The sequence below is a fragment of the Panthera pardus genome, unplaced genomic scaffold (assembly GCF_024362965.1).
Source record: "Panthera pardus isolate Hobbes unplaced genomic scaffold, ASM2436296v1 HiC_scaffold_16, whole genome shotgun sequence".
In the NCBI taxonomy this organism is placed as follows: Eukaryota; Metazoa; Chordata; class Mammalia; order Carnivora; family Felidae; genus Panthera; species Panthera pardus.
The window spans coordinates 1,237,087-1,265,036 of NW_026526721.1; the positions used below are offsets into that span (position 1 = coordinate 1,237,087).

The 27,950-nt window shown below is 61.0% G+C and overlaps 1 protein-coding gene across 1 annotated transcript in view; it reads right to left on the reverse strand.

Annotated features, from left to right (window-relative positions):
- The window catches only part of COL18A1 (collagen type XVIII alpha 1 chain), a 51,911-nt gene extending 40,778 nt beyond the window's left edge, over window positions 1–11,133 (reverse strand). The window contains 1 exon segment of the mRNA XM_053902951.1: window positions 9,727–11,133. Coding sequence (XP_053758926.1) covers window positions 9,727–11,113 — 1,387 coding nt within the window. The 5' untranslated portion in view covers window positions 11,114–11,133.
- Window positions 11,134–27,950: the final 16,817 nt, after the last annotated feature.

A 27,950-nucleotide genomic window follows, 5' to 3' on the forward strand; every position in this document is an offset into this window, starting at 1 on the left:
AAAACAGAAGAGAGACAGACACCACCCACATGAGGACATGCACTTTGGATTCCTGCCAGGCCTGGCGCTCCCGGGCAGGGGTGGGCCTCTGCACCCTGCACGGGCCTGACGTCGCGCCCGGTAGGCAGCACCACCAGCCACCCGGGGTCCCCCGAGGCTCACAGGCAAGACCCTCATGCCGATGGGAAGTGGGGGGCGGGGGGGCCTTCCGCGAAGACGCCGGGCTCCGGGAGGACAGCGGTCCCTTGACGCTCAAAGACAGACACTGCTGGCCACCAAGATGGTGGCTGCTGTGATCGTCCCTTCATATCAGAAGTTCCCGGGGCCTGAGGGTGCACTCAGGGAGATGTTCTGAGATGAAGAAAACAGGACTCTCAGCGGCCTGTGTGCTAATGGCCCTGCTGTCCTGACTCAGCTGTCCTCAGAGTTACACGTGGATATGCCTACCACTGCCCTTCCTCCCGGGCGGCTAGAAGTTCTCCAAATTAATTCAGAATGCAAGATGCACCAGCCGCTGTTGTCCTGGGCTGAAAGACAGCAGCATGCTACAGGGGCAGCCCCGTGGAGACCAGCGACTCACAGACGGCTCCTTCTTTCTCTCCGGGAAATGCCTCATGGTTCCCATCGGGAGTAAGCCTCTGAAGGCCATGGCCCTAAAATCACTGGAACTAATAAGTGATTATAGCAAGCTTACAAGATACAAGATTAATATACAAAATTCACTTTCCTATATACCAGTAATGAGCAAGCAGGATTTGCAAAACATAATACCATTCACATTAGCTTTCCCACAGATTAGTTACCTAGGTGTAAATATAACAAATATATGTGCAACATCTACGTGAGGGAAACTATAAGACTCTGCTGAACTAAATCAAAGACCTAAATAAACGCAGAGATATTCCATGTTCATGGATAGGAAGACTCAATACTGTGAAGATGTCAGTTCTTCCCAACTCGGTCTGTCTGTAGATTGAATGTGATCCCCATTAAAACCCCAGCAAGTCATTTTGTGGCTATTGACAAACCGATTCTAAAGTTTATAGAGAGACAAAACACCCAGAATAGCCAACACAATGTTGAAAAAGAACAAAGTTGGAGGACTGACACTACTGGCTTCAGGACTCACTGTAAAGCTGCAGTGATCAAGACAGTGTGGTGGTAGAGAAAGGACACACAGATCGATCCATGGGACAGAACGGAGAACCCAGAAGGAGAGCCACACAGAGACAGCCGACGGATCCCTGACGAAGGAGCAAAGGCAATCAAGGGGGCAAAGAGTCTCTTCCACAAGGGGCGCTCGAAGGGGAATCTGGACGCAGACCTTACACTGTTCACAACAGTTCACTCACAAAGGATCTCAGACCCAAATGTAGAACGTAGGATCGTAGACCCAAAACTATCAAACGCCTGGAAGATGATACAGGAGAAATCCTCGGGGACCTTGGACAGGGGGACGACGTTTTAGATACAACACCAAAGGTACAACCTAACTGATAAGCTGGACTGAGTCAAAATGTAAAATCTCTGTTCTGCGAAAGACACTGGTAAGAGATGAGCAGACAAGCCAGAGGCTGGGAGAAATATTTGCCACACGTATATCTGATAAAAGAAGATATATCCAAAATACACAAACACTTAAAACTCAGCAATAAGAAAACGGACAACCCGATTAAAAAGTAGGCCAAAGACCCGAAGAGACACCTCACCAGAGAAGACATACAGACGTCACACGTCATCAGGGAAATGAAAATGAGGAGGGCACCTGTTGGGATGAGCATTGGGTGTTGTACGGAAACAAATTTGACAATAAATTTCATATTAAAAAAAAAAAAGAAAGAAAATGAAAACGACAACGACGTCACCGTGCACCCGTGAGAACGGCCACAACCCGGAACCCCGACAACATGGATCGCTGGCGGGGACGCGGAGCAGAAGGAACGCTCCCTCACTGCTGGCGGGAAAGCAGAGGGGGGCAGCCGCCGCGGAGGAAGGTTTGCCGGTTTCTTATAAAACCGAACACGCTCTGACCATACGACCCAGGGGCCGTGCTCCTTGAGGTCTACCCAGAGGAGGTGAACGTTCACGTCCACACGACAACCCGCAGGCGGATGTTTACGGCAGCTTTATTCATAACTGCCAGACCTTGGAAGCAACCAAGGTGCCCTTCGGGAGGTGATGGGCAAACACACGGGTGCGTCCAGACGACGGGATGGTATTCGGCGCTAAGAAGGAGCGGGCCGTCACGCCACGAAGACACGGAGGGTGTGCAGGTGCATCTCACTAAGAGACAGCAGCCAATCTGAAAAGGCTGCATCCTGTACGATTCTATCTGTGCGACGCCCTGGAAAAGGCGGGACCATGGAGACAACAGCAAGGTCAGGGGTTGCCAGGGGTGGTGGGGGTGGTGTGGATAAATGGATAGAAGGTGGAGGCCTTTAGGGCAGTGAAAACACTCCCTCCTCATTACAACACCGTGACGGTGGACAGCTGTCGTTACACATTTGTCCAAACCCATACAACACGCACCACTAAGAGCGAGTCCAGTGGAAACTACGAACTCTGGGTGATGAGGTGTCAGTGCAGGTTCATAGATGGCAATAAACACACAAGTCAGGTGCAGGCTGTTGACAGCGGGGGAGGCTGTGTGTGTGTGGGGGTGGGGGCAAGTGGGACACTTTCTGACAATCCACCGAGATGAGACGAGCCAGTTATCAGCCACATACACCCAACAACGGTGGAGAAGGTCCCCGAGACACTGTCTCATCCTACTTTCTTGTTAGAATAGAACATAAGGACCTCAGTGAGACAGATGGGCAGAGGCTCCCTGAACCTCATGAAGTGTCTAAAGAAAGCTCCGGACCCGTCATGTTGTTACATACAGTCGCAACCACAAAGGAAAAAACGTCTGGGGTGAGTGCGGAATGTAAGGTCAGTGTCAAAGAGGAAAATACACTGAGAACAAACGTTTCAGGAAACATCAAAGGCTGTAAAGGTGGACTGAGAGACTAACGAACACCCTAGGAAGTGGAGACGTGCTCTCACCCCGTGGGCTCCACCTTTAACAACCACACTTGTCTGCACGTTGTGCGCACACCGTGGCCCCAAGATGTCCATTCCGCAGCGTCTGGAACCTGCACATGGTCCTTTGCAGGTGTGATTAATGTTTCGGCCCCAGATGGGCAGATTAACCAGATCTGATGACATACATCCTTAAAAGCATGTGTGTCTCCCAGCCAGGGAAACTTGGGCAGCCCCCGGAAGCTGGAAAAGGCAGGGGACGGACTCTTCCCTGCAGTCCCCAAAAGCAACACAGGACAGACACCTTGATTTTAGCCCAGTGAGACGGATTTCGGAATTCTGCCCTCCAGAACCATCAGGTTGCACATCTGAATTGTTTTAAGCCACGAAGTTTGCGGTTATTTGTTACAGCAGCCACAGGACACACGCACGTACGCAAATCCACAGAGGGAACGGGAAACCAGCAGCGAGGGGGCTCGGAGCCGGCTTCAGCTCTCTCTTGTGTGACTCCCAGCTCAATGCCAGCGTAGCTCATGAGCTAGTTCTGGGATAAAAATGTAACCCAGGAGAGAAGCAGCAGAGGACAAGATGATGGGGCAGAGTGGTCCTAAGGGATGAGAATGGCAGGCAGAGGCGGTCCCCCAGGGCCAGAACTTGCGGGCTTGGGAGAAGGAAGGCTCACTCTAAGCCCCGGCTGCTCTCTGCACACCCTCTCCTCCTCGGAACTGAGGCCCATATCTGCAGAGCCTGCTCCTTCCAAGTGGGGCTGCCCACAGACCTCTGTGTAAGGAGCCCTGTCAGGAGGCGGGCGTCCCCGAACAGTTCTACGTACTTCGAACACATGCCGAGGCTCCCGGAACACTGGATGCGCTGCTTGGAGCGGACAAGGGAGCACCCACAGCCACTCTTGCCGGTCACAAGGTCAGCCTCTCTGGGCGCATGGCCCCAGTACAGGAAGGGGCTGCTGAGCCTCCTGCGTACTCCAAGAATCAGGAGATCAGAAAGAGAACATAGAGGGAAAGCAGCATGGCAGTGGGGGAGAGGCTGGGCCCGTATACCAGGAAGAGAAATGATCCCAAACAAGATCCTACACTGGAATCACTGACACACAAAACTCAACCGTGTGAAGCTGAGCATCTGCCCCCACTGCCTGCTTTGTGGGTTCTCTCCAGACAGGTGTCAAGACAAAAACAGATTGCATATTACATGTGACAATCACATTCTCACATGGTAAACCTGATCTGATATCCAGATGGATGGATGGATGGATGGATGGATGGATGGATGGATGGACAGATGAATAGGTTGGTGGGTGGGTGAATGGATGGATGGATGGATGGATGGATGGATGGATGGATGGGTGGATGGATGGATGTGTGGGTGGACAGATGGATGGATGGATGGATGGATGGATGGATGGATGGATGGATATGTGGATGAATGGATGTGTGGGTGGATGGATGGATAGGTGAATAGGTTGGTGGGTGAGTGGATGGATGGATGGATGGATGGATATGTGGATGAATGGATGTGTGGGTGGATGGATGGACAGATGAATAGGTTGGTGGGTGGGTGAGTGGATGGATGGATGGATGGGTGGATGGATGGATGTGTGGGTGGACAGATGGGTGAGTGGATGGATGGATGGATGGATGGATGGTTAGGTGGATGGGTGGGTGGGTGGGTGGGTGGGTGGATGGATGGATGGATGAGTGGGTGGATAGATAGGTGAGTGGATGGATGGATGGATGATGGATGGATATGTGGATGAATGGATGTGTGGGTGGATGGATGGACAGATGAATAGGTTGGTGGGTGGGTGAGTGGATGGATGGATGGATGGATGGATGGATGGATGGATGGATGGGTGGATGGATGGATGTGTGGGTGGACAGATGGGTGAGTGGATGGATGGATGGATGGATGGATGGATGGATGGATGGATATGTGGATGAATGGATGTGTGGGTGGATGGATGGATAGGTGAATAGGTTGGTGGGTGAGTGGATGGATGGATGGATGGATGGATGGATGGATGGATATGTGGATGAATGGATGTGTGGGTGGATGGATGGACAGATGAATAGGTTGGTGGGTGGGTGAGTGGATGGATGGATGGATGGGTGGATGGATGGATGTGTGGGTGGACAGATGGGTGAGTGGATGGATGGATGGATGGATGGATGGATGGATGGTTAGGTGGATGGGTGGGTGGGTGGGTGGGTGGGTGGATGGATGGATGGATGGATGAGTGGGTGGATAGATAGGTGAGTGGATGGATGGATGGATGGATGGATGGATATGTGGATGAATGGATGTGTGGGTGGATGGATGGACAGATGAATCGGTTGGTGGGTGGGTGAGTGGATGGATGGATGGATGGATGGATGTGTGCATGGATGGATGGATGGATGGATGGGTGGATGGATGGATGAGTGGGTGGATAGATAGGTGAGTGGATGGATGGATGGATGGATGGATGGATGGATGGATGGGTATGTGGATGAATGGATGTGTGGGTGGATGGATGGATAGGTGAATAGGTTGGTGGGTGAGTGGATGGATGGATGGATGGATGGATGGATGGATGGATGTGTGCATGGATGGATGGATGGATGGATGGATGGATGGATGGATGGATGTGTGGGTGGACAGATGGGTGAGTGGATGGATGGATGGATGGATGGTTAGGTGGATGGGTGGGTGGGTGGGTGGATGGATGGATGGATGAGTGGGTGGATAGATAGGTGAGTGGATGGATGGATGGATGATGGATGGATGGATGGATGGATGGGTATGTGGATGGATGGATGTGTGGGTGGATGGATGGATAGGTGAATAGGTTGGTGGGTGAGTGGATGGATGGATGGATGGATGGATGAATGGGTGGATAGATAGGTGAGTGGATGGATGGATGGATGGATGGATGGATGGATGGATGGGTATGTGGATGAATGGATGTGTGGGTGGATGGATGGATAGGTGAGTAGGTTGGTGGGTGAGTGGATGGATGGATGGATGGATGGATGGATGGATGTGTGCATGGATGGATGGATGGATGAGTGGGTGGATAGATAGGTGAGTGGATGGATGGATGGATGGATGGATGGATGGATGGATGGATGGATGGTTAGGTGGATGGGTGGGTGGGTGGATGGATGGGTGATGGATGGACATATGGGTGAATGGATGGGTGGATAGATGGATGGATGGGTGGGTGGATGGATGGATGGGGTGAGTGGGTGGGTGAACGGATGGATGGATGGATGGATGGATGGATGGATGGATGGATGGATGAGTGGGTGGATAGATGGGTGGGTAGATGGATAGATGGATGAATGGGTGGGTGGGTGGATGGATGTGTGGGTGGATGGATAGATAGGTGAATAGGTGGGTGGGTGAGTGGATGGATAGATGGGTGGATGGGTGGGTGAGTGGATGGATGGATGGGTGGATGAAAGTGGGTGGGTGGACCAGCTGCTCACATGAAATATAATAGTAACAATAGTTCAAGATTTGATTTCTCAACTGAAAAGGAAAGCGGTCACAAATGACTTCCCTGTGGCAGGACGGACAACCCCTTCACTAAGGGGAAGGACGGTGTCAGGGAGATGGTCCTATGAGTCCCCATGGAGGGTCCAACCTGCCAGTACATGGGCACAATCGCAGCCGCCATCTTGCTCCTCCTCAGTGAGGCCAAAGGTGAGCTCCTGTCTGCACGATGTCCTACCTCAGTTCTTCAGTGCAGGAAGGAATAACCACCGGAGACAACGGTAAGCTTGGTGCTCCTGGGGTGGATGGTCAAGGAGACCCCATTCCAAGCGCTGCTAACCTCCTTACCTGCAGACAATGTCATCCACCGATTTGGGCACCTGATACCCCAGCAAGAAAGAATGAGACACCAAAGCCACTGCAGGTGCATCTGTGCGAAGCTCAGTCGGCGTCCTCAAACGGTATTTGTAGGTTGCCAAGAGGTGAAAGGTAAGCCTAAGTATTTTTCCATGAAGGTGGTCTGGTCTGGTCTTAAAGTGAAGTGAGGCCTCAAGTCATTGAAGCACTTAAACCACACTGTTTCTGAATTCACGTTTCGTTAAACAGTAGACGCAAAGCCCAGCAGTGGGGAAGCCTGAGCACACGGCGGGTCCAGGGCAGACGTCCCCAGAAGACAGTGCCAGCCTCAGAACCGTCACAGTGACGGGACCCCACTGGCCACCTGGGGTCCTCGCAGCCTGGGGTTCTGCTTGTCCGGCGTCCATGTGGCACTTGGGTCCAGTCCGGGAGCTAGGCTGCCTGGGTCCAGCTCCCAGCTCCCTCTTGCTAGCCGGGCAGCGCACACACATCTTTATCCCCATTTGACTCAGTTTCTCCCCTGTACACAAGCGTAACAACACCTGCTCCAGGCTCAGAACATGACCTTGTCTTCACCGTCAGGCTGCACGTTACTGTGCTGTGGCGATGCCCCCACTTGGTGCCCCCCTTTCCCAGGGGACAGTCCCCCTGCTGGCTGAGCCTCTCCCGTATGGGGGCCCTACTTATTTTTCTCTGGGGCCTGAGAGACAAGCCCACAGAGACAGACTTGACACAGGTCCCCAACGGCGTACTGACCCATGGCCAGCTCCAGCCCCAGCATGGGAGCTCCCATAGCAGCCCTCTCCTCTCGACCACCTCCCTGGGCCCCAACCAGTGGCTGCACTGTCCCCGCCCCCCCCCCCCAGTCCAGGGCTGGTGCCAGCCACTCCCCCCCAACTCTCCCTGCGGGAATAAGAAGAAAGCAGATAAGGAGAGGCACTTCCAAGGGGCTGGACAGAGCTGCAGCTCGGGCTGGTGTGCTGGGACCAAGTGATCCGTCCACACCCCATTGCCCCAGCGTCCAGCGTGAAGGGAGTGGGGGCCATCTCTGCCCTGGAGCCTGTGGCCCCCACGTAGGACACACTCGAGAGAAGGGACAGAAATGGCGGTGCCTTGGTGGGGAGCCTCTGTGGGGAGTTCTGGTGGGGGTCCCGGGAAAGAAGCAGCACACACCCTTCGGGTCTCCCTCTGCTATAGAAAACCGCCCCCCCACAATCCCCCCCGCCATAATCCCCCTCCCCCACAGCCTCCAATATCCAGGTGGCCCAAGGACCTCCCTCAGCCAGGACCCTCACACTCACTGCTGGAGGACCAGCTACCAACACGAAGGAGGGGACTAGGGTCCCCCTTAGTCCCTTCCCTCCGGATCAGGGCCTTCCTCCCGCCCCTCCCACCCCCATCAAGTGGCCTAGCAGTGGGTGGTCCCCAGCCCCCAGCTCTGGCTCCCCTGGGGACCCTCGCCCCGCCAGACCACACCCAGGAGGGGTCCCTGCTGTGATGGAGGCCTGACCCCCCACCTCTGACCTGAGGGGGCACAGGCAGTTAGCACTGACAGAGGAATTCCCCAGGATTCCGCCGGGAACACAGCCTCCCTGACCGGCGGGGGCCCTGCCAACGTGTGCAGATGTCCAGTGAGAAGTCCCTTTCAGGCCACTTGGCTGACTGAGGCAGCTGCGGTCAGAGAAATTCCACACCCCACGCAGCCCTGCCTGCTGCATGAGAACCCCCCCCCCCCCAGCCCCAGCTCCCGCCCTTGTTCCCTGGCAGCCACAGGGCCCTTGGCTGTGCACACACTGGGACTGCAGGGCCCCACGCAGGATGCTCCTCGGCCAGACGACCTCCTGGCCACTCCTGCTCACTCACACGCAGGGTTCAGCCTGCCTGCTCGTCCGTCCGCGGCAGCCACGGTCCCCCCTCCATCCCATCCCACACGCTTCCTCCTTGGAGGTGGGCACAGGGACACATCCCTGAGGGGACCAGCAGCGTGACACCCCCCCACCTTGGGGTCCAGTGCAGCCCGCTCTGAAGTTCAATGACCCCAGGGACTGAAGCAGGCCAAGGCCGCTCCTGAGGGCGTGGGGTGGGGGGCAGGGGAAGCAGGACACACAGCCCGACGGGGATGGGCCGGGGCCTCGAGGGTCAACGGGAGCAGGCACACTGTTCAGGGGCCCACCCGTGGAGGCAGAGGCAGCTGGGGGGCCTTTCTAAGGTTACAGCCCTGCCCTGTCCCCTGCCCACCACGGGGCGATGGGGCACAGCCCACATGGGGGGTGAGGCCCAGGAGCGGCCCCCAGAGCTCACAGATCCAGATGGGGCAGCCCCTGACCTCCACAGACCCGCTGCTCACACGGCTGTGACCCCTTGACCTTCTAAGCAGCAAGAACCCTCCCTCCAGCATCGAACCCTGGAGGCCTCCTCAGCCTCCATGAACCCCCCCCCAGCCATGCACACTGGACCACAATGGGCCAGAGGAGCCAGAATTTGGCTGGCAGGTCAGGTCACAGCCTCATGCCTCTGTCTCCACCCCCCCCCCCCCCCCCGCCACCCCCGGTAACTGCGAGTGTCAATGGCTCTCTTGGAGCCACGGGGAGGACGGAAGGAGCCACGGGGAGGACGGAAGGAGCCACGACCTTCAGACGGGGATTGCTCCCGAGCCTGGGCCCTTGTCGTGCACCGTGCCAGGGTCACACGCCCTCTCTCCCACTCCAGGGCTCAGCCTCCCGCCTGCAAAACGGCATCACGCCCCCTCTGCCTCTTGCTTGGCATCGTGGGCGGGGTGGGGGCCTCTGCCAGCACGGCCAAGTTCCCCCGACGGGACAGGAAGGACAGGGCGGGGAGGATGGGCCTGCCAGTTACCTGCACCCGGCCCAATGAACACGCAGACCCCGTCCTCCTGGGCCGGGAGCGAGGCACAGGTGACCGGCAGCCCGCCCCCGTCCAGGTGGCTCCAGCACGCATCCTCCAGGGCCTCGCAGAACTGGCGGCAGGGCGGAGGGGCGGGCAGCGGGCCAGCACCGCAGGGCGGGGCCAGCAGCAGGCAGAAGAACCAGGCGAGGAAGCGGTGGCAGTGCGTCCGGAGGAGGGCCCCCCACGCCCGCGCGGCGGCCCGCACCTCCTCGCTGCTGGCGTGCCGGAGGTGGTTGGGCACCCAGGAGCGCCCGATGCCTAGGTGACCGCAGACCGGCAGGGAGGGTGGCAGGGGCAGGCAGCGGCCGGTGGGGGTCGGCAGGTCAGCCCCGGGCAGCGCGGAGTTATTAGCGAGACCAAGCCCCACAGAGTTAGCCACGTGAGGAGCCCAAGCACCCTTGTCCCCGGTGACAGCGGGGAGTGGGATCGGAGACACCGGGGCGGGGAGGTCAGAGGACAGAGCCAAGGGGGCAGCGTGGGCGCCCGGGAGACCCGTCACCAGCGGAAGCAGATGTGGCGCGGGCCTGCGGCTGTCAGCGAGTCGGCGCTGCCGGCGGGCACGGGCTGCCATGGGGGAGGGTCCTCCGCCGTCCAGACCGTGGGGCCGCCCCGGGGACGGCTGTGTCCCCCGGGGAGGGGCCCCGCCCGGCACAGAGGAGAGAGAAGCTCTACCTGGAGAAGATGGCGGCACCGAGGGCTCCCTGAATGGTGCCCGGGGCCCGCCGGGGGAGGGAGGCAGCTGGGTGGGCCCTGGCAGGGTGCCAGCCTCGGTCCTCTGGGTGTCCGGAGAGGTCAGGGCCCTACTGCCCAGCCAGAGAGTGGTCCCGTCCTCCGGCGGGACGCCGGAGGGCCCCGGGAGGGTGAGGGGGGCCGTGGGGGTCCCAGGGGCTGGCGTCTCCGCCCCGGTGGAGCTCTGGCTGGGAGTGGTGCCGTCCCACAGCTGGACGAAGCTGCGGATGCCCTGGGCCACGTTCAGGATCTTGGCTCCGACGCCGGCGATGTTCTCCTCCTTCGTGTCCGGGCCCGCCGTGGAGGCAGTGGGTGCGGCGGAAGCCGGGTCCCGGCCGGTCTCCAGCCTCCCCGGGGGCGGCTCAGGGCTGGCAGGGGCTCCCCCCTGCTCCGTGGGGTCATCCCGGGGGGCCACGCGAGCCGCGGTCTCCTCCGTGGGCTGCACGTGTGGGCTGCGCGGGGGTGCGGAGGCCGGTTCCACCGTGGGCCCAGCGGTCCTAGGGGCCCACAGCCAGTTCAGTAGGTCAACCTGGGCGGCCGCGAGGCCATAGGTGAGCAGCAGCAGCAGCAGCAGAAGGCCCCGGCGGCCGCCGGGGTCACGAGCCATCGGTGCAGTGCGCTCGGCCGGGGCCCGCGGGCGGTGTCTGCGTCCCGGGGGCGGGGCCGGCCTGGCCCCGCCCGCCCCGCCCGCCCCGCCCCGCCCGCCGCCTGCCGCTCGGGTTGGCCTTTCCAGGGGGCTCCTTCCACCTTCTCAGCCTGGGCGGAGGGAGAAGGCTCAGACCTCTAAATCGAGGGGACAGGCACCCCGGCGAACTTGTCACCCCCGTCTTGGAAGCAGCCGCAGACTGCTTCGCGGCGCGCCCAGCGCCCTCCGCCGACCCGCGTGCCGGAGGCACGGGCCTGGGGGTGCCCTCCGCGAGAAGGGGCCCGGCCCGGCAGGGGCCGTCTGCTGGGAGCAGGGCTGGGGACACAGGGCACCCCGGGCAGCTCCGGGCGCGCCTGCCGTCCCCGCGGCGGAGAGCACCCCGGAGGAGCCTGGCTGGGGCCACCAATCTGTGGCGACGCTGGAACTTCAGAAGTGCTCCGCGTTCCAATTCCCCTACAGCAAGTGCCGCCTCGGCTACGTTCTCCACGGAAGACCCCGAGGGCGGGTGGTCGGGGACCCACGGGCCAGGCGCCCGCCTGCTCCGAGCCAGGCGCTCCTCAGCACCCCGACCTCCGGTGCCCCCGGGACGCCCCTCCGTCCTTCTCCCCGGAGCCCACGTGCTGGGCCCGACACAACCACCGCGTCTCTGCACGGGGGTGGGGGAGGGGGTGGTTCAGGTTACCCGGACTCTGCACGGGGCCTGGGGGTGGGGGCTCCTGTTACCCCGAGAGCTGCTGCCCGCCCCCCCCCGGACGCGCAGCAGGACTACTGGCTGGCGAGGCTGGAGGTGCCGCTGCCGGCTCTGGGCCACATTGGGCTCCCGCGGGGGGGGGGGGGGGGGGGGGGGCGGGGGGGGGCGGGGCTGGTGCTCTGGCCTCTTCTGGGGGGAGGGGAGGCTCCCCAGCGACGCTTACACAAATGTCCTTGCTCACTTGTGCAAATATGCTTGCTCATGCACGCTCACGTGCACTCACACACCACACACACACACACACGACACACACTACAAACCACACACACACAACACAACCACACACACACAGACACCCCCCCCCCCCCCACACACACACACACTGGTTTTACCACCACACTCTACACCAGATCCCACATCCCCTTGAACCCGGTGTGCTCCAGGCTGTGGCTGGACCCCTCCTCCCCCAGAGTTGGGTTCAGCAGTCTAGCAGCTGTGGTAAGAGCCCTGAAGACGTGTCCCCGACTGTCCCCAGCTCAGAGCACTGAGGACACAATCAGTTAACTGCCATCCAGAGGGCAGAGCCTGGCTGTCAGAGTTGGGAACTCGAGTTTCAGGACAGTGGAACGCCATGTCCCCCCCCCCCCCCCCCAGCAGACGGGGACATCCATATGCAAACATCTGTGTCTCCGAGAGGCCCCGTTCCCAGCGTTAATCCCCACGATGCTCCGAATTCTCAGAAATGCCCAGAGAATCGTCTCTTTGCTTGAAGATTCACTAATGTGATTTTATGCCTAAAATGTCTCTGGAAAATCTCAGGACAGGAATTCCAAGGCCCTCTCTTCTCCTGCTCGTGTGGGGAGGGCACCCCGGGCTGCTCTGCTGGGGGGCAGCTCCCTGGTCCCCCCAGGTGGCCCCGTGCACTCAGTTACTCCCTGGGCCCCCTCCGGCAAGGCCAGCCCCGCACCCACTGGCCCGACTCGCCTTTCCAGGCAGAACCGGGAGTGGGAGGCGGCCGGCTCCCCCTCCCCCCCAACACCCCGACTCAGCAGGGTGGCCCTGCACCCCCCATGCCCCACCTGTGCCCTCACACTCCAGACCCCGCCCCTCCTGCCACCTTCCAGAGGCCACGGTCACCTGGGAGCACTGCTAGAACGTCACACGGTTAACCTTCCCCGGACACAGCAGCGCGGCCCCGGGGAGCAGCCTGCACGCGCTGCGTACCGGCCACTGTCACACACATCACGGCCTCACGCTCGCGGGTGCACGCTCACACACTCGCACGTGCACATGTGTCCCGTTCATATGCACGCTCGCACTTGAGCACGCTCGCTCACTCACGTGTGTGTACACTTGCACGTGCACGCAGGCTCACGTGCATGCACGCTCATGCACAGACAGCTCTGTGGTGTAGACCAGGCTCCCCTCGACCCCTCTTCCACCAAGGCTGCAGCAGGCCCAGCTCCTGGGACGCTCGCTGTGGGGTCTGGGCCCGGGGGCTCCTACTGGCTCCGTGTAAAGGGTCCTGTCCGGCTCGTGTGGCGGAGCCTGTGCCTGTCGCTGAGGTTGGATAATCACCCAGTTGCCGGTGGGGACAGAGAAGAAGGGGACAACCCATTTCCAGTGGGTGAGACACAAGTGTCTTTAGGTCGGGTGCGACACTTCTGAAAGCACTTGGCTGGCCGAGGCCCCAGGAAGCCGCTCCTTACGGTCCATGCAAAGCACCCCATCTAGTCGACGCTGCGGCCGAGGCAGCCCCAGACCAAAACACCCGTCTGTGCTGGGTCGGGCCGGGGAGTCCCAGGAATTTGCTTGGGCAGCCGCGGCCCGAGCCTTGGGGAACAGGGGTCAGCCGCCCAGCTGGGCGACACAGGGTGTCTGTGGGCACCGAGGCTCCTTCTGGGCTGCCCCAGCCCCCAGCACCACTGCTCCTCGACTAGGCCACCCTGAGGCGGAGGCCACACCTTGGGGGGTGCCGGAGCCACGACTGGAGCCGCTCCCTGTAAGGTGTCTCAACGTCTGTTTCCCGGGCCTGAAACCTGCTAGTCAACAGGGAAAAGCGACCCCTCTCTGTCCGAGTGCCTCAGTGTCCCCAAGAGTCAAAGAAGAGGAACCCCCCACAGATGGTCAGCGCTCGGGTCCTTGTGGCCGAGGGAAGCCGCCCCGGGCAGCAGGACCCCTCGTCACGCCCCGGGGGGACTCAGTCACTCGCATGTTCGTACAGGTCTAGAAAGTAGCAGGGAGGGGTCCGGAAAGCCCCCGAGGTGAGGGCACCCAGGCTGGGGACACAGTCTGGGGACACGAATCAGGCGGCACTCCAGAGACAGCCCCTGCGGAAGGAGGCACACTGACCCCCATGCGCCCACGGAGGCGCTTCACGCGCTTGGGAAGGTCTCTGGGCACCCGGTGCCGCCCACAGAAGCCCAGAGCGCGGCCCGGTCTGGCCTGGCCAGAGCGCGGGCAGCCTGGGCGGCCTTGCAGCTCCCAGCATTGGGGGCAACCTCGCGCCCCTTATGGACAGACACACGGAGAACACACAGGGACCTCGCAGGACAGCAGGGGCTCTGACGAGGCGGCTGCTCCCCCCTCCCCCCACACCAGGGTCTGTCCCATCTTTTGGTCCGTCCGGTCTGGATTCCTGAATAATGTGGTCTTTTATTTTCATTTTTGAAAAAGTACAAAACACCCACATGTGAACAGAAAAAATCAGCCTCCAAGAAACAAGACAACGCTCTGGTCTCAGACGAGCCTGGCGTGAGCTTCCGAGAACGGCTTTGAGTGCACTCGCCTCTCAGAGAGCCTTCCATCGTGACCTCAGACGTCGCCCCTCATGCTGAGGCCCCTTGGCTGCCCAGAGCCCAGGGTCCTCACCCCTTCCTCCCCTGGGCCCATCCCCGCTGCCCCCCCACGCAGAGACCCCTCCTCAGGTAACCCTGGGGCCCTCTTTCCTGCTCCTCCCTCGGGGGCCAGGGACGGTCCCAGGCCAGCCCTGGCACGTGTCCCCGACCCCCGAGGAGCAGACCTGGGCACCCACGCTCCTAGGAGGCAGCGGGGCCAGTAAAGGTCCCTACACTGTGCGTACATTTCCAGCTCTTTCGAAATGAAAACACGACTTTTCATCTTCCTGTGGCGTAACTGGTTTATAACTGCCTAACGCGCCCAAATGCTCTGCCCAAACTCTGCATTTCGTGGCGACTTTTTCGGGCACAAGGATAAAAGACCGGCTCATCATGAGATGCCCACCGAAGGCTCTGCTCACTGGCGGGCCGCTGCCCCCCGCTGGGCCTCCCCACCAGCCACTGCCCGGCCTTGGGGCCGCTGTCCAGGTGAAGGGGCGTGAGGTGGCGGGCAGCCAGGGCCCAGGCCGGGGCCCACAGGCACCTGACCTCCCTGGTGGGCGCTCAGTCACCCGAGGAGCCCGCCTGGCCCCACTGCCCCGTGGGAGCTGAGCACACAACCCCAAAGGGACAGGCGGCGGCAGGAACACAGCAAGCCCCGCCTGATGTCTGACCACCAGGGCGTCCGGTCCTCCCTCTTCAACTCAGTCCTCGGCGCGTGGTTCAAACTCACCCTCCCCACTGGGGGGAGGGCAGAGGCCCCCCACGTTCATGACGATGCGTTCTCAGCTCTTCCCCCAACACCGCTGTGGCTGATGTACCCCAGCATTTCCAAGGCTCTGGTGTCCCTGCCTCCAGGGAGGGAGGGGCGGTCTGGTGGGAAGAATGACCCTCCAGCCTCCAAACTCAAATGCCCGACGGGGACAGTGACACCCAAGGGAACTCTCTCGGCCTCCAGCTAATGCCAAGCATCGCCCGGCGCTCCGCTGGGTGAGCTGCTAGTCCCCGCCCAGAGCCTGAGGGGACCCTGGGCCTCCCTGGGGGTGGGGGGAGGTCTGTGCAGCCCACCCCCACAGAGCACGGCCACCCACTGGGAAGCACGGTCACGGAAGTGAGATGTGGTCGGAGGGCAGAGGTTCCCCGGGTGTCAAATGTCACGGGGACAAAGCACCCGCTGGGCTCGGCCTGGCCGCGGCCACCACCACGTCTACCACCTCCCACCTCCCGATGAAGGCCACCAGGAGGACCCGTGGCCATCTGTCCGGGGCACTTGCCTGAGTCCAAACACGGGGAAGCAGCTGGTCAAGTTGGCCTCGGCCGTTCCACTGGACAGCCGGCTGGACTCCCCAGAGCTGTCCACGTCAGGAAAGACACGGCGGGAGGGGGGTTCCAGAGCAAGGAGAGGAGCCACCCCACCAAATGCAACATGTGCGCCTCCACGGGTCTGGGGCCGCGGAGCGAAGATACGAGCTGGCTCCGTAAAGGACGTCACCGGGCACCGGGGCACATTTGAGCATGGACAGACGTCACCGTGAATTCCTCGCTTCGGGACATGCACGGAACCGCCAGGCAACGGTCAGGATGCCGCACCTCACTTTGCCACGGGAAAGCGTGTACGTGCACGCATGCGGGTACGTGTGCCACGCGTGTGCGCACGCACAGATGTGTGATGAGCGTGGATGTGCACGTCGCAGACGCTCCCGCGTGTGGACACATGTCCGCGCACGCAGACGTGGACGGGGGGCAGGACTGCCCGGAAAACGTGGCGAACGTTACCGGCCCCGAAGCGCGGTGCAGGTGCACGTGAGTCAGCAGAGCGCCGGCCTCCCACCCCTTCTGTGGGTTGGAAATGAAGAGCCTGCAGGGGAGACAGATTTCTTCCTGCCATCTTCTTGGGAGTCCTCTGCCGGCCTCACCTCTGGAAACCGGGGGACCCGGCACAGGGTGGTGGCAGGTGCTTTCCAGGCACCACCCCCGTCCCCCGGGCTCCGTGTGGGTGTGAGCCCCCCGAGCCTTCAGACCCCCAGGCAGGCCGCCGAGGGGCCGGGGCACCGAATTTCTCTTAGTCGATGTTACAATTTAAAGTTCGCTTACGCGGAGCCAAAGACGTTTACGCGCTCACTCCCCTCCCCAGGACTCCTCCCAGCGCCACCCTGAAACAAAACACCTACTTTCGCAGACTCCAAACACTCTTCTGAGACCCAAGGGGTCCCTCCTGCTTTGTTCTTTTGCAAGAGTGCATTGGCCCTGCCGGTGCCCTGAAGTTCCATACACGTGGTAGAATCAGTTTGAAGGTCCCGACGGGGCACCCGCGGGGGTCCGTAAGGTCGCACGTCTCTGCTCACGGTTTGGGACGCGTGCCACCTTAACGGTGGGAAGTCTCCCGATCCGCGAACACCGAGTGTTTTCCCATTTATTTAGATCTTCCTTAAGTTCGCTCAACGTTGTTTTCAATTTCCAGAGTATACGTTTTGTACTCCTTTTGTTGGATTTATTCCGAAGTGTTTTATTCTTTTTGTGCTTTTGTAAATGGATTTTTTTCCTTAATCTCATTCTGGATCATTTGTTGCCAGCGTATAGAAATGCAATTGATTTTTTACAACGAACTTGTGCCCTGCAGCTGAACTTATTAGCTATAACTACTTTTCACGGATTCCTTAGGACTCTGTATCTTGAAGGTCACGTGATCTGTGAACAGCGTACAACGTTGAATGGAAGCGGTGAGTGGGGGCACCCTTGTCTCGTTCCTGACCTGGCGGGGGGCACGTCCGGCTTTCCACCAGTCGGATGGACATCGGCTGTGGGTTTTAGGAGGTGCCTTTTATAGGGTTGAGGAAGTGCCCTTCTATTCCTAGTTTTTTGAGTGTTTTTATCACAAGAGGGTGTTGAATTATCAAATGCCTTTTCTGTGTCTTTTGAGACAACCACGTAACTTTTATTCATTCCATGGACGTCACGCGTTACACTGATTTACGGATGTTAAACCAGCCTTGTGTTTCTAGGATGAAGCCCAGTTGGTCACGGTATACAGTAAGTTTTCTATGTTGCTGGATCTGATTTGCTAGTGCTTAAGGCTTTTTGTATCTGCGTTTATAACTGATACTGGTCTGTAGTTTTCTTTCTTGTGACGTCTTTGGTTTTGGTGTGCTGGTCACACTGGCCTCATAAAATCAGTTGGAAACTGTTCCCTTTTTTTATTTTTTAAAAGAGTTTCTGAAGAACTGGTTTTAATTCTTTAACCGTTTGGTAGAATTCAACAGCAAAGCTGGGCTTTTCTTCATGGGTAGTTTTTGGATTATTAAATCAATCTCTTTTAATGGCTACAGATCTATTCAAATTGCGTCTTTCTCATTAAGTCTCCAGAGCTCCTATCTCTCTAGGAATTCGTCAATTCCACCTCAGTTGTCCAATGTGTTGACATAACCATTCATCACATCGGGCTAGAACATTTATAGGGTTCAAACAAAACTGGGGGACTCCTGCTTCCCCATTTCAACACTTACTACGAGGCTACGGTGACCGAGGCAGTGTGGTGCCGGCCCAAGGGTGGACTCATACATCTCTGGTCAACGACTTCTCAACAAGAAGGCCAAGACTATCCAGGGAAAGAACAGCACTTCGACCAATGGTGCTGGTGCAACTGGGTGCCACAGGCAAAAGAACGAAGCAGACCCTTCACACTGTTGACAAAAATTAACTTAAAATGGATCGAAGACCTAAACGTAAGAGCTACAACTGTAAAACTCTCAGGGGAAAACGTAAGAGTGAATCTTCATGACCTCGGACTTAGAAAGGACTCTGAGACTATGATGCCAAAAGCCTAAGCAACAAGGGAAAGAACAAAATCGGACTAAATAAAAATGTAAAACTTCTGTGCTTCAAAAGGACACCATCAAGAAAGTGAAAAGACAACCCATAAAACGGCAGAAAATATTTGCAAATCACGTGTCTGATAAGGGACTTGTACCTAGAATCCGTAATGAACTGCTATAACGCGACAATGAAAACACAAGCCACCCAACTGAACAGGTGGCAAAGAGGGGCACCTGGGGGGGCTCAGTCGGCTGAACGTCTGACTCCTGGTTTTGGCTCAGCTGATGATCTCACAGCTCATGGGATCAAGCCCCGCGTCGGGCTCTCCACTGGGTATGAAGCCTGCTTGGGATTCTCTCTCTCCTTCTCCCTCTGCCCCTCCCCTGCTCTCTCTCTCTCTCTCAAAATAAATAAATTTGAAAAAAAAGTTGGCAAAGAGTCTGAATAGACACCTCTCCAAGGAAAACATATAAACAGCCGACAGGTGCATGAAGAGACGTTCGCTATCGTCAGTCATCAGGGACGCACAGAGCAAACCCACAGTGAGATGCACTTCATGCCCGCCAGGATGGCTAGAATGAAAAGTCAGAGGGCCGCAGTGGTGGCAGGGCGTGGAGAAGTCAGAGCCTCTCACACTGCTGGTGGGAAGGGAAACTAGCACAGCCCCCAGGAAAACAGTCTGGCGGGTCCTCAAATAATGAACCATCGAGCTGGACTCTGTGTCCAGAAATTCCACTCAAGAAAGAGACCCAAGAGAAACGAAGACATGCGCCACACAAAAACCTGCACGCGACGTTTAGAACAGCATAATTCATCACGGTCAAAGGGGAAACAACCAATGCCAAAGGACGGACGCAGTGTGGTCCATCTACGCACTGAGTAGCCCTCGGCCACGAAAGGGACCGGAGCTCTGACGCCGGCTGCACGCAAGGGAGCCCTGAAAACAGCCTGCTGAGAGAGGGCAGCCGGCCACGGAAGGCCACACGATCGGCTCCCTTCCCACGACATACCCAGAACAGAGAGATCCACGGACACAGCTCAGTGGTGGTTCGGGGCTGCGGTGGTCGTACGGGGCTTCTTTCTGGGGCCGTGAAATTGCCCCGAAGGGCTGCGACGGCCGTTGTGTCTGGGAAACCTCCGCCTTGTACAATATTCGTGAGCGCATCGCACGCCGGGGCCGTTACACCAACGTGAAGACGTTTCAAAAATGCACCAAGGGAGCTCATGTCGTGCCTTGAAACCGCACGATCTTAAATTAGATGCCACCTAATTTGCATGAATTTGGCTGTTGGCGAGACTGGTTTTTTCGTACATGTGATGACAGCATTTCTGTCCTTTATAAATTCCTGTGTGTCTTCACTCGGTGTTCTAGGGACGTACTTGCCACTTTTTTGTTCAACTAGGGATATGGACACGGGGTCATCCTCGCTGCTAAGATGGTTCCCAAGGTGACCCCTGGCCTCTCGCGAGACACACTGCGTCTCACGCCCGGGGAACGAGGTCTCCTCCCCGCCGTGGCCTGTGTGCGCTGGTGTCCAAGCTCGTTCTCTACGCCAGCACGCTGGCAGAGCCACGTGCTCACGGGGCTCACGGCGCCACGTAAGGGGCGCTTACTGACGGGGCGCGTTGGAATCACGTTCCACATCCTCGTGAGCGCGGAGCGCAAACCTCACCACCTGCTGCCACCACGTGCGCTGGAGAACCGGGAAAACCGGAGCCCAGGGGAGGAGGCAGGCCAGTCCGCGGTGGGTGGGCGGGCAGGGGCCCCCCCACGGAACCCTCTCCTGTGTCCCTGTGCATTAACCCTTCACCTCGTGGGGCATACCGAGCTCCCACTGGGTGTCCAGGCCCCGCCCCGCACGCTGACGGTGCATCAGCTCTGGTGCACGAAGGTCCACCGCAAAGCGGGCACGGGAGGGCACGCAGGTGACCGCCCCAGCCCGGGACAGGGGACAGAGGGAGGGTGCGTCGGGGAAGGCGATGCGAGCCCCCTCCCCACAGAGGAACACCAGATTCTTCCGTGCGGACCTGGCAGTAGCTCGGCCACCCTCGGGGGGAAGGGGCGGCCTCTGCCAGCCAGCAGGGAGGACGGTGCCCTTGCTAGGGGTCCGGAGGGTCAACCAGCAGCGGTGTTTCCAGGAGGCCTGTTTGGCAGGTTACCTACCAGGAGCAGGGTCCTCCAACATGTGCTGTTTGTGTGTGTTTTTCCGGGAATGGGGCCACACGACGGGCCTTTCACATACAGGCTCTTGACCCAGGAAATTAATATTTGACTCGGTGTTTTCGGCAGAGCCTCCCGGGGACCTGGCACCCAGAGCGTCACATCCCTGCTTCGCTCCTCAGCGGCACGGACCGTGATTCATCCCACGACCCCAAATATGGGCACGGTGCACCCCCAGCCTCGCGACCTCTCGGGACCCGGGAGCACAGCGTGGGGAGGACTTGGTGCCCAGCCGGGGAGGGGCCGGTGGGGTCCTGGCACCTCCAGGATAGGGGCCATGGGGGGACAAGAAGGGGAGGGATGTGGAGAACCCTCAGACCCATTTAAGCTGTGAGCAGGCCGATTCGTTTCTAAGGGCTTGACGGGTTGCTCATTAACTGGATTTTTAATGGAAGGCTGGCGGGCAGGCTCGCGAGGCCAGGTTCCCATGGGGAGGGCAGGGGTAGTGCTTAACTTGTTCAGCCCCCTGATCCGTGGTGAGCACGCTCCAGTCTTGCCGGGGTGATGGGTCAAGCACGGCCTGTGTGCCGACACCCCAGGTCCACCAATGCCCACGAGGTCCTACATGGCGATCACGGCCCCTGTGCCTGGCCAGGGCGGTGCAGGCTGGACCCCCCCCTCCTGACCCCGGACCACCACGAGGACAGCACCCGGCTCTGCTCCCTGTCCTGATCTCCAGAGGCACCGCAAGGATCCAGAAACAGCCGTCTAACAGAGAGGAACCCACGGGGCACGGCAGCGTTTGCCCGCGTGTGACGGGTGTCTCCACCACGGACACAGGGGGCGGGGGACACACGGCCAGCTGCGTCAGCAAGCCACCCCAGACACCCAGCGTGCACCCGGCCGGGCAGGGCCTGTGGGCACTGCACTCGGGGCTCACGCCATGGCACCCAAGGCGGGACGCCCACTGGCTACAGCCCCCCTTCTTCCCTTCACGTCCCCAAGCGGCCAGATGCTGCACAGAGCGCTTGGTCCATGGTGGGACCTCGCTCGCCTCCCGGGGGGCACCCTCAGGGAGAGAAGGGCCTGTGGGGTCGGGGCCTGGCCCAGCCGCAGCTCACCCGGCGTCTACCCCCCACCCCCACCGGCTTGCGCGTGCTGGTCGGCAGGCGGGTCGACACCGCGATGCACGACAATGGTCCCGTCTTTGTGCGGAGGCTGCGGGTGGCAGAGGCAGCCAGTGGAAGGACACGGGTGAGGACGCGCTAGGGGCAGGGACATCCCCGCGGGGGAGTGTGATGAGGTTCGCTGAGAGCAGAACGGGAGTTTTGCCCTTGTTCTTGTCACACTGCGGTTTCGTGGATTTGGGGTTTGGGGTGGTTTTTTTGTTTTGTTTTGTTTTGCTAATTATAAAAACAAAACTCACAAACGAAGTGGGGAGGTGGCTCCATCACCACTGCCACGGGACCGTGACCTTGTCCCACACAGACCTTGGCCAGGAGCGGTCTGTGGTCTCAGCCTGGCCACAGCCGCCCACTGGGGGTCAGCGCAGTGTGCCCTTCGCCCTGCCCTGGCCTCGGCCGCCCGGTCCCGGTCCTGCTCCAGGGCATCGGGAAAGCAGGGGAGGCGTGGGCCCGGGGCCCCCGCAGACACAGGCCGCGGCGAGTCTCACGTGCTCCTGGAAACTCGGCCGGAGATGCCTGGCAGATGTGAGGGTGACAGATGGCCCCGAGAACCGGCTGGGACCTCACCGCCGGCTTCTCCCGGCTCAGCTTGGATTCTGGAGGCAGGAACGGGGAAGCAGAGGGGCAGACGTGCCCGCCACTCGGGGAAGACGTGGGAACGTGCAGACCTCCAGGCTGCCACATACCCACCCCCACCCTCTCGGCACCCGGCAGCTGTCTCCAGGCCGCCTCCCCCGGGCTCCCAGCTGGCAGTGCCTCCTGGCACGCCTGCCCCAAGTCTATGCCCGGGCCTGCGACCGCTCTCGCTCTCTATTTCCCATCTTTACTCAAACACGCGCTGTTTCCTAACCTGGGAAGGCAGGAGACACGATCCCACGTCGGTCACACGGAAGACACCTGTTTACAGATGACACGGGGGCCCCAGATTGCGGCCTGTTGCTCTCCAGTGCCACCGGGTTTGTGTCTCAGCAGCGGGCGTGGGGGCTGCCTGAACCCCTACCCGGGGGAGAGGACTGGTGCGCTTCTCACACCTGCCGCCTGCGTGGGGCACCTGGGGGCTCTGCCCTCCCACCCATGCACATGCGCTCGGGGCACCAGGCTCTGCCCTGCACCTGCGGGGGGTGCGGGTACACACTGCCTTCTGAGGGCACCTCCCACCCGAGAAAAATAAGGCCGTTTTTGTTCCAGGTGACAAAGCCAGGTGGGGTGCCAGGAAGGGAAATGTGTCCAAGGACGTAGACGGGGAGGGGCACTCGATGGCCTGCTGCAGAATGACCTGGGAGGAGGAGGTTGGCCACGGTCCCCAGCCTGGTGAATCCACCTGCCCTGCACACAGAGCGGAGGGCCTGCCCGGGGCCCCCACTCGGGCCCCTCCACAGGCCACCGAGCCACCCCTCAGGACTTCCGGTGGCTTGTCTCTGGCAGGTTCACTGACGGCCCCCCCGGCCCCTCTGTAACATCACACGCTGGGAAAGGCCACAAATCCCACTCAGAACCCCGGGAAGGTAACTAGGACGGACGGGGGTCACGACAGCCACGAAGCAGACAGCTGTGGCAGGAGGGAGCCCTGGTCTGTGTCTCCACCTCACGGGGCGTCTGCCAGCAACACCCTCCAGGGTCCGGGCCTTCTGTCCCTTCGCCGCCACCCGCCAGCGCCACGGAGAGCCACGTGGAAGGAGCAGGGTCAGAGGCCACCAACTAGCCTGCGATGTCTGTTTGCTTTTGCCCAGGGAGCAGCCGGACACGCTTTGGCCCCGGCCGCACACAGCGGAGGCCGCCCTCCCCCCCCCCCCCCCCCCGCGGGCGCGTACAGAGCCGGTGCCGAGGTGACCTCACAGGACACCCTCCAGCGGTCACCCCCCGGCGGTGCTGACCCACCGTATCCCGAGCCACACGAGCTTCACGAGCCCAACACCGTCCAAAGAGGCAGCAGCCAGAGGAAATTCTGCCCCGGACGTGGACCGGCTGGACCCGCCGCTCTCCGTCTACACTGGGATCCACACGGTTGTGGGGACCCGGGGCCCCGCCTGCGGCAGGCTCTCCAGCCCGACTGACCAGCAGGGGGAGACGCAGACCGCGCAGACCTCAGGCTTCTCAGGCACAGGGGCCTGACCCCAGCATGAAATGTCCCTCCTCAGGGGCCGATTTTCTTCGAGTGTAAAGGGGCAAACTGTGAGATAAAGGCCAGGCCCTCCTCTGCCCACACGCACCCAGGAGTGGCCTTGGCACAGAGATCCCACAGTGCTCCCCGCCACCCTGGGTCCACCAGGGCCGGGGGCTAACCCACCCCACCACCCCGCACTCGGGGCTCCCACCCTGCACTCGGGGCTCCCCACACCACCTGCCCCCCCCCCCCGCTGCAGTTGGGGCTCCTCCCCACTGCACTTGGGGCTCCCCCTGCACTCGGGGCTCCCCACACCACCCGCCCCCCCCCCGCTGCAGTTGGGGCTCCCCCCTGCACTCGGGGCTCCCCCACACCATCCCCCTGCACTCGGGGCTCCCCCCCTACACTCGGGGGTCCCCACACTGCACCCCCTGCACTCGGGACTCCCCCTCCCCCATACCCAGACCCGCCCCCCCCCACATACTTGGGGCTCTCCCCACACTCCCGCTCCCCTCCTAGCGCTCGGACCTTCCCCCCACCCCCCCCAGCACTCGGGGCTCCCCCGGAGCGGAGCTGACGGTGTGCATGTTGGTGGTCAGGGAGGCACTAATAACATACGCCGGCCAGTCCACACGGTGCACAGCCCTGCTGCCCTGTGGGTCTCCGTCTGCTCTGGCTGCTCTGAGTGACGCGGGACCTGATGTCCTGCCTGGTGGGTGCTCTTGTCTGTGGAGCACAGATTCCAGAACTGGGAGCACCGGGTCAAGGAGGTGCAGATCCTAGAAGCAGCAGAGAGGGCGGGGCTTCTGGAAGCGGTCACCCCGATGGACAGAAGCGGGCGGGGGCTCCTGCTTCCTCTGCCCGGTGTGGCCCCGGGCACGTCCTGCCTGTTCTCAGGGGTCCCCCTCCTCCGGGCCCCCTCCTTTGGGGGCTCCTCTGTCACCAGAGGCACACACAACCTCTAGTCGCACGTCTGCGAATCCTTTCTTCTGGTCCACTCTCCTCCTGCAGCCTTTATCTCTTCTACGTGCTTGGGCCTCCACTCGTCCCTCTGGTCTCCTGAGGGTCCCCTCACATCTGCGTCCCCACCACGAGACACTTGCTTTTCAAGCTGTGGACGAGGACTGGCTTTGCCCCCAGTCCGTCCTGGCAGATGCTTTCATGAGGTACAGTAACAACGGCACGGTGAGGCCGAATTGCTGTAAACGCTCCTAAATAGTTGCTGTTGCTTTCTTTTCCTGTTTTCCGTCTGATACCCTAGTGGCCATCTCTAGGCCTGCACCCGTCTAGGCGGGCTCCAGGGAGGGGGCCACCATTCACCAGGCCCCAGCTGGGGGGGTGAGCAGGCCTGGGCCTAGCCCTCCAGGGCCACAGACCACGGAGTTTGGAGGGGCAGGTCTGGCCTCTCCTGGGTCAGCCCGGGCATCCAGGCAGGGGCACAGGTGGGGGCCAGGAGCCCAAGCTTTCCCCCCGCCTGCCGGCCTCGCTGGGTCTGGAGAGGCGTCCCTTGCCGTCGTCCGTGCCGGGCTTCCAGCCGGCGGGACAGACTCCCGCACGCTCGCCCCGCGTACTGGAAGGTGTGCACCAGCCACAGAGCTCCGTCCACGGAACGCGCCAGAGGCGGGGCTCTGGCGAAGGGCACCCTCGCCACGGATGATTAAGGGGCTCCTGCAGGCAATGCCGGCACCTTCTGTTGGCACGCCATCACCTTGGGACAAGCTCCCGGTTACACCTGCCGGCAGGGGGACGGGGGGGGCGGGGAAGGGCAGGCAGGGTGAGCCTCCTTCCTTCCTGGGCGTGTTGGTCCAAGCTGGGTGTGTGACCGGACTCCACAGAGGCCCGGCACCTCACGGCCCGGCTTGTGGAGTCCCGGCACGCTGGCTGAGAGGCGGGCTCTCCGTGGGGCGGATGACGGGCCAGTCCGGCAGGCAGAAGAGGACCAGGCCTTTCCCTCCGCACCTCTGCAGTGGGAGAGCCTCACCTCCTCGAAGGCACCATCCTTCCTCCACGGCGGCGGCCCGAAGTTCGGGGAGGCTTCCGACGTGCGCCTTGCCGGAGGGAGGCTGTGACGGAAAGCTGCGCAGGCGGGGGCCGGTCGCGTGAACCGGCAGACGCAGGCGGGACGCACAGACCGGCAGACTCGGGGACGTGTGTCCTCGGCGCCCGGCACCATCGCTTTCCGAACTCCGCTCCACGCAGACGTCGACAGGCCGAGCGGGGGTCAGGAGCGCAGGGTCGGCCGCCTGGAAAGCACCCTCGGTCTCGCCACGTGCAGGGCGTCTGTCCTCTCACAGCTGCGCCGACAACCTGCCCGCGCCACGTAATAAGCGAACCCCTCTCGCCACGAGAATAACGAGGCCGCTTTACCCCACGTAACGCGTGTGACCGCGTGGCTCTCGTGGGCCGGGCCTCCCGCCGTGCCGATCGGGCAGGGAGCGCCCGGCCTTGAGGGGCCCCGCATGAGAGGGAGTGGGTGTGCCACGTGTGACACACCCACCACCTCCAGGGCTCGGCAGCTGACCGGGCCCAAACGTCGGTGGGGGGTGGGGGACGGCGCCCCCTGCTGACCGGAGGAGCTGGGGCCGGACACGGGGCGTGCCCCACTCTCCGTGCCGGCCACTTGCCAGCACAGCCCGGACAGTGGCCTCCGTCCACGGTATCGGCCCCGCCACCCTGTCCTTCTCCCCCCGGATGAAGCTGGAAGTGGCTCTCCCCATTAAGGTCACAAGACACGTGGTCTGCAGGAAGTTACAAAGTTGAACACGGATTCACCTGAAGACGGGCTGGTTTTACGGGGCGCCGGGCACGCACCCTCTTCATGCCCCCCCCCCCCACGGCTGGACGGGGCCCACGAGGGCGTCCAGAGGGCGGAGGACGGCACACGCACCAGCGTCGTCTCCCCCGAGGCTGGCCGGACGGCATCGGCTCTCAGACACCCCCGCACCCGGCTTTAGGAAGCAAGGTTTTAGATGAATTCCCTTTGAAAACAGTCTTTCTCAGCCAGGACGGTGTGTACAAGGGCCATACTCATCCTGCAGTCACACAGCGCGCCCCCCTCCTCCCCGGGGAAGAGCCGGAGGCCCCCACGCGCCTCCGGCTGGACCCCCACCCCCGCTGCCCCCACCCGAGAGCTTCTCAAGGGCCGGGGGCCCGGAGGGGCTCCCCAGGTCGTGGAAGGGACCAGCGTTTGCTTCCTGATTAACACCTGCCCGCCCATTCGAGGGCGGGCCCGAGAGGACATCAAGGGGGGCATCGAGGGAACCCACTGGGTCCCCACAGCGCCTCAGCCCCGGGTTAGAACTGACCCCTTCACCTCATGGGAACCTCCTGGGTGGTGCTGGCCCCTCCCTACCTGTCTCCACACACAAGTTCACATTTCCGATCCCCGTTCCCCACGTCTACACCCTGCCCACCCCACCAGGCTCACCGGCACTCCCTAAAGACCCAACAGGCGTCCCTCACCCCCCGCACCCCCCACCTGACAGTGGGGTCCGTGCTGACGCTCCCTCTGCCAGCCCCCGGCACTCACCAAGGATGGGGCCACCCTTTCCATGTGGCCTCATGGCCACAGCTAAACACTAGATGCTGGTTAAACGGCTGGCCCTTTGCACCAGCCCGACCGCTCGCTCTGGGGGTGGGGTGGGGGGCTCCGCACCAGCCCGACCGCTCGCTCTGGGGGTGGGGTGGGGGGCTCCACACCAGCCCAACCGCTCTGGGGGGGGGGGCTCCGCACCAGCCTGACCACTCCCTCTGGGGGGGGCTGCCAAACGTGCGGGAAGGGCCTCCCTGGCCCCCAAGCCCTGCACGCAGTGACACCGAGGAGACGCGTCCACCACCTTGCTCTCCCTCCCACCCTCCTGCTCCACCCCACTTCCTGGGACCCGTACCTGCACCGGCACCCGGGCAGTGGGCTCACCCACCCACACCTGCTAGTCCGTCTGCTGCTGCCCTCAACCCAGGGTGCGCGTGAGCTCCTCCCCCACCTTGTGCCCAACAGGAAAGGACCTG